General features: G+C 50.5%; 1 protein-coding gene across 1 annotated transcript in view; it reads left to right on the forward strand.

The window, feature by feature from the left end:
- Nucleotides 1-6,827, forward strand: part of ALS2CL (ALS2 C-terminal like) — a gene marked incomplete at its 3' end in the record, with an annotated part of 49,845 nt that overhangs the window by 6,962 nt on the left and 36,056 nt on the right. The window contains 4 exon segments of the mRNA XM_017746714.1: nt 2,826-2,934; nt 3,672-3,864; nt 6,128-6,193; nt 6,655-6,820. Coding sequence (XP_017602203.1) covers nt 2,826-2,934; nt 3,672-3,864; nt 6,128-6,193; nt 6,655-6,820 — 534 coding nt within the window.

The following is a 6,827-nucleotide window of genomic DNA, read 5'->3' on the forward strand; positions in this document are numbered from 1 at the left end:
GGAACAGCGCGGGGCGGGGAAGGGCCGGGAGCTGCGCAACGGCCCCAAAAGCCCATCCTGACCTTTTCCCTTTCGCTTCCCTAAAATCCGAGCTGACGAAAGCCGGGATTATTTTTAGCCCTTAAGAAACAAAAAAAAAAAAAGGGGAAGAGGAGGAGCAGGAACTTTGGGATCAGCGCCGATGGGATTTGGTCATCCCGGCTCCCGTGGGCGGCGGGGATTTGGGGTTTTTCCTTCAGGTGTGGGATGGGATGGGAGGGAGAAGCTCCAACCTTGGGACGAGCGAGAATTCCCGGATTTCTGCGGCTGGCGGGGGGCGTGCTCCACGCCGACGCCTCGTGCCGGGTAGGTCGCTCCTAAAACTGCTCGGTTTAGGGCTGGGATCAGCCTAAAGTTAAGCCGCTCCCGAGGAAATTTGGGAATGGTTTCCCCCTGCTAGAAACGGGATCCAGGCGGATTTTCCTGGAGCCCAACCCGGCTTTTCCCGTGGTTTATCCCCCCCCCAAATCCCGGCTTTTCCCGAGGGAAGGCGATTCCTTTTAGGAGCGGAGCTGCCGGCGGAGTTTAGGCTGGATTAAAGCCTCTCCTTGCTGCCGCCGCGCCTTTTCCAGGCGGGAATATTCCCGAGCCTCCGGCTGCCGGGAGGGATTTCCCAGCCTCGCCTGGAATTCCAGGGCCGATGGAATAAACTGGAAAAGCTGGCTCAGGCGAGAAATCGATACCGCGCTCATTAAAGCCGGCCTGATAAGCTCGGCTTATCCGGTTTCAGTCCCGGGAGCGAGGGGGGAGCGATCCGTGAGGAGAAAGCTCCAAGGTGGCTCCGGAATTCCACGGAAAGGCTGGGAAAGGCGCGGCTTTAGGGGAAAAGCGGGGCTTTGGGGGGAAAAGCGCGGCTTTGGGGGGAAAAGCGCGGCTTTGGGGCTTTTACAGAAACCAGAAGCAGCTCGAGCTCCCAGGAAGGGCTGGGTTTAAGCTGCGGTTTAAGCTTGGGTTTATTTTGGGGCTGGGTTTAAACTCTGGTTGAGTTTTGGGGCTGGGTTTAAACTTGGGTTTAAACTGGTTTATTTTGGGGCTGGGTTTACGCTTTGTTTTAAGCTGGGGTTGAATTTGGGGCTGGGTTCAAACTTGGGTTTAAACTTCGGTTTGATTCGGGGCTGGGTTTAAACTCCGGTTTAATTTTGAGGCTGGGTTTAAACTTTTTGGTTGAATCTGGGACTGGGTTTAAGCTTCGGTTTAAACTTGGGTTTGATTCCGGGGCCGGGTTTACACTTGGGGTTGATTTAGGCCTGGCCTAAAGCCGGGGCTGCCTGGAATTCCCAGCAGCGCTTCCCAAAGAGCCGGAAAAGGGGAATTTCTGGAGCTCCCCAAGGAATCCCGGCCGGATGAGCCTTGAAAAGTCGGCCTTTGCTGCCTTGTAGGCCGAGCCTAAACGAAAGCCAAGTTTAAACCCAGCCATTCCCAGATAAAATCCGGGATCAGGCGGAGGAACAGGGATTAACCTTGGGCACCTGGAGATTCCCGATTCCAGGGTTGGGGTTTTTTCGGGAATGGGAGCGGAATAAACCTCGGCAGGTGGCCGGGTTTTAGCTGCGTGCTAAAACCAGTTCTAACTCTGATCCCAGCCCAGCTGAGCCACAGGCTGGGAATGGTTCCATTCCTTTGGGATTGGGAACGGCCTCGTGCAAAGCACCTGGGCCTTCCCAAACCGGAATTTCGGGAAAACGCCCGGAGCGGGAATTTCCTCCGGGAATTCTGCTCCTTGCGAGGATTTTTTTGGGAATTCCAAGTCCTTTTTGAGCCAAGGGATTTTTCCCGCCCGACTCGGCCGCTTTTCCCGGATGAGCTTTTCTGGGATGAGCTTTTCCGGGATGAGCTTTTCCCGAGCCATTCCCGGGATCCTCGAGGGATTTCCTTAAGCAGAAATGAGGATGAGATTCCTGCCTGGGAATTCCTGCCGGGAATCTCGGCACCAGGAGGGTGAATGGGATTAAGGATCCGTTAGGAGCAATCGGGGTGGAGTTGGGGATTCGGGAGCTTTTCCAGCTTTTCCTGGAAACAGGGAAAAGCTCCTGGAAATCAGGGAAATTAGGGAATGAAAGGGATCCAGCTCCGGGGCCGCTCCGTGCTTTCCTTGTTTCCTGATCCAGGAATTCCAGGGGAATATTCCCTGATTTTGGCTCTCCTCGGACCATTGGGAAAAATTGGGGAAATTTGGGAAAATTTGGGAAAATGGAAAAAATTGGGGAAAATTCGGGAAAAATTGGGAAAATTAGGGAAAATTTGGGAAAAATTGGGAAAATTTGGGAAAACTGGGGGAAAATTGGGAAAAATTTGGGAAAATTTTGGGAGAATTTGGGAAAAAATGGGACAGTTTGGGAAAATTGGGAAAAATTGGGAAAATTTGGGGAAAAATTGGGGAAAATTTGGAAAATTTGGGACAAATTGGGGAAAATTGGGAAAATTTGGGTAAATTTGGGGAAAATTGGGAAAATTAGGGAAAAATTGGGAAAAATTGGGAAAATTTGGGGAAAACTGGGGGAAAATTGGGGAATTTGGGGAAAATTGGGGAATTTGGGGGAAATTGGGGAAAATTTGTGGAAAATTGGGAACAGGGAAATTGGGGAAAATTTGGGGAAAATTGGGAAAAATTGGCAAAAATTGGGGAAAATTTTGGGAGAATTTGGGAAAAAATGGGAAAATTGGGGAAAATTGGGAAAAATTGGGAAAATTTGGGGAAAAATTGGGGAAAATTGGGAAAATTTGGGATTTCCTTGATTCCCTCCGTGTTTTCCCGGGATTTCCTTGATTCCCTCCGTGTTTTCCAGGCGATGTCCGAGGCTGGAATAACGGGATCCCTGCTCCAAGAGGAGGAAAACTTCTCCTCCTGCCTGGCTCGGATCGACGGCCTCATCCTCAAACCTCTGCTCCAGGCAGGTAAATCCAGGGAATTTTCATCGGGAATTCCCAGCCGGAGCCAATCTGAGAAGGGATCCCCCTTTTTCCCTGGATTCTGGAAATCTTTCTCCTCTGCTGCTCTGGAGCAAAGGGAAAACTTTCCATGGAATGGGATCCGTGTGGGAGTGTCCAGTTCTGCTCGGGATGAGAGTTCAGGGCATCGATCCCTGATTTCGGGAGCACTCGGGAGAAACGGAACCGCTGCCGGTGGGAGAGAAATCGGGAAAACGAGGAAAAGTTTTGTGCTGCGGAATTTCCTTCTCAATTAAAGGATCGGGAGGGAATTTAGGGATCAGCCCATTCCATGGGCAGGGGGAAATTCCATATCCTGGGCTGCTCCAAGCCCCAGTGTCCAACCTGGCCTTGGGCACTGCCAGGGATCCAGGGGAATCCACAGTTTCTTTGGGAATTCCAGCCCAGCCCCTCCCCACCCTCCCAGCCAGCAATTCCCAAGATCCCACCCCAATCTCCCATTTTCCAGTGGGAAGCCATTCCCTGGCTCCTGTCCCTCCAGCCCTTATCCCAAATCCCTCTCCAGCTCTCCCAGAGCCCCTTTCAGGCCCTGCAAAGAGCTCTGGAATTTCCTCCAGGCTGGAAAATCCCAATTTTCCTCACTCTAAAATCCAGCCGGCTAGCAGACCCAGACAACGCATCCCACAAAATTTCTTGGGAATGGCGCCTTTCCCGCCGCACTTTTCCCTATTTTCCCCTCGCAGAGCCCAAGGATCCGAAGGAAAAGGAGAACTTCCGGCTCTTGGCGCTCCTCAACGAGCGCTTCCAAGCCCTCTGGAATTTCACGGAGGAGAATTCCCGGATCCTGAGGGGAAAATGCGGCAGCTCCGAATCCGGCTGCATCCAGGATTTTTACATCATCTGGAAAGGCGACCTTTTCCTGAGCCTCTGCATCCAGTGAGTGCCGGAATGTTCCATTGGCGGGATTCCATTGATCCAGGCCGGGACCATTGGGGAGAGGGAATCTTGAGCTGGACGTGGGAATATCAGGGAAAACCGGGATGAGGGATAAGGATGGAAAATATCATCGGAAAAGGGGATTTGCTGGGGTTGTTCCGTGATTTTGTGCTGGTGGATTGGGATGTGAGATCCCAGCAGGAGCAAAGGTTTTGGGATAGCTGAGATTCCCACATTTTCCCAGCAGATCCCACGTTTTCCCAAAAAATTTCACACATTTCTGGAAAATATCCCACAGTTTCTCCCAAAAAATCCCGATTTTCCTGGAAAATCCCACAGTTTCTCCCAACAAATCCCGATTTTCCTGGAAAATGCCACAGTTTCCCACCACATCCCACATTTTCCTGGAAAACCCCATAGTTTCTCCCAACAAATCCCAATTTTCCCAGCAAATCCCAATTTTCCTGGAAAATCCCACATTTTCCCAACAAATCCCACATTTTCCCAGCAAATTTCACATTTTCCTGGAAAATCCCACATTTTCCCAACAAATCCCAATTTTCCTGGAAAATCCCACAATTTCCCAACAAATCCCACATTTTCCCAACAAATCCCACGTTTTCCCACCAAATTTCACATTTTCCTGGAAAATCCCACAGTTTCTCCCAAAAAATCCCAATTTTCCTGGAAAATCCCACAATTTCCCAGCAAATTTCACATTCTCCTAGCAATTCCCACATTTTCCTGGAAGACCCCACGGTTTCTCCCAGCAAATCCCAATTTTCCCAGCAAATCCCACAATTTCCTGGAAAATCCCACATTTTCCCACCGCATCCCAGTTTCTCCCAGCAAATTTTCCCAGCAATTCCCACATTTTCCCAGTAATTCCCACTTTTTCCCACCACATCCCACATTTTCCTGGAAGACCCCACAGTTTCTCCCAACAAATCCCAATTTTCCCAGCAAATCCCAATTTTCCCAAAAACCCCCACATTTTCCCAACAAATCCCAATTTTCCTGGAAAATCCCACATTTCCCCACCACATCCCAGTTTCTCCCAGCAAATTTTCCCAGCAATTCCCACATTTTCCCAGCAATTCCCACATTTTCCCAGCAATTCCCACTTCTTCCCCCACCGATTCCCCCAACGTTCAATTCCCCCTTTTTCCTCCTCCATAAAAGCATCCGAAGCTTTTCCAGCTGGGATTTTCCACGTTGGCGCCCCAGCAATGGGAATCGGGAAGCGGCTCCCGGATTCCTGCTCATCCACCCTCGTTTTCCCGGGATTTTTTCCACAGGGAATCCTTTTTGCCTTGGATTTGCTGCCTGAGCTTTGCCTCGATGGGAAGGGTTTGGAGCAGGGGGCGTTTTCCTTTGGGATCTGATCCCGGGGATTCGAGCTGCTTTTCCTGGGATTTGCTGGGAAAAAGTGGGATTTGCCGAAAAAATTCCGTTTCATCCCATCCCAGAATCCTGGAACGGTTTCCCTTTATTTTAAAAATTCCATTGATTCGAAGGGAATTTTCCTTTCCCAGCTGAGGATCCCTGGAGGGAGCTGCACTATCCAGGGATTTTCTGCTGGCGGTTGGAAGAATTCCTTTGGGAATATCAGGAAAGAAGTTGGAATTGCAATTGGAAAATTCCATTGGTTTTGGGAAGTTTCGGAATGCAAAAGAAAGAAGGGGGAAAAAAACCATTTTTAGGGAATTAGGGAATAAAATCCGGATCGCTGGGATTGGAAGGGATTTCCAAGGTCAGCTCATTTCCAGCTCTGTGCACCGGGAATTTTCCTCTATCCCAGGATCCATAAAATCATCCATTTGGGAATTCTTCATCCAGGAAAATGCAGATCTTGGATGAAAATCTTGAATGGAAAAAGAAAATTCCGAGTTCTACTCGGAAAAAATGATCCAAGCTCGGAGCCGGAGTGGCACAACTCCATCATTTACATCCCAGAATTCCCGAATTCTCCGAATCCCGCTGGGAATTCTGTGCTGAGGAGTCCGTGAAGGAGCAGCTCCGAGGCTGCAGGCAGGAATTTCATTCCATAGAATCCGATGGATCCCGGTGTTAGCAGCACTTTTGCCTTATCCAAGCCTTCCCCAAAAAATCCTGGAATTAAGATTGGGAAAGACTTCCAAGACCCTTTTTCCAGAGGGGCCTTTTTGGGATTTAGGGAACTTCCCAACAACTTGGGATCCCCGAACTCATCCCAAATATCCCTCTCGAGCCCCTCCCGCGTATCCTTGGAATTTTTTTCCAGGTATTTCGTCACCTTCGCCAACTTTGTCGTCGTGCAGGGATTCGAACAGGCCGCCAAGAGCAGGAGGTGAGCGGCTTGGAAAATCCTTGGGAATCTTGGGAATCCTTGGGATATCGGGCAGCTCTGAGCACGAGAGAATCCCGGAATTCTGGAGTGCTTTGGAAAACTCAGCTCGTTCCATCCTGGGAGCTGTCCCGGCTTGTTCCGAGCTCCATCCAACCTCGCCGGGGACAATTCCGGGGATGGATTTCCTCTTTCCAAGCACGCCCAGCTCCTTCTGGAGCGGTAACCTTGGAATTCAGGGATTTAGGGAAGGGGTGGGATCTGAGAGAGGATTCTGTGGGAATCTGGCAGGGAATTGCCGCTTGTCCCGGAATTTTCTGGGAAGAACAAATGCAAACCTGGATTCCCACCCGCTTCGTTCCCGGATTTTTCACGCCTTTCTCCGCACAGAAAGTTTGGGAAACAGAAAAGCGGGAATTTCCGGGATAACTCACGAACCTTTCTCGTCATTCCCAACTTTCCAGCGAGGCCTGGAAGCTCCACAAGCCGGTGCTGAAACAATTCCTGAGGGATTTCACCTCGGAGAGCTCCCTGGCCTTGGCCCTGCATTCCGTGCTCCACAAACCCCTCCGGAATCACATCCAGAGCTACCTCCGGCTCCTCTCCCAGCTCCAGGAGCAGCTCCAAGAGGCAGGAA

Source organism: Corvus brachyrhynchos, unplaced genomic scaffold (assembly GCF_000691975.1).
Source record: "Corvus brachyrhynchos isolate BGI_N302 unplaced genomic scaffold, ASM69197v1 scaffold18, whole genome shotgun sequence".
Taxonomy (NCBI): domain Eukaryota; kingdom Metazoa; phylum Chordata; class Aves; order Passeriformes; family Corvidae; genus Corvus; species Corvus brachyrhynchos.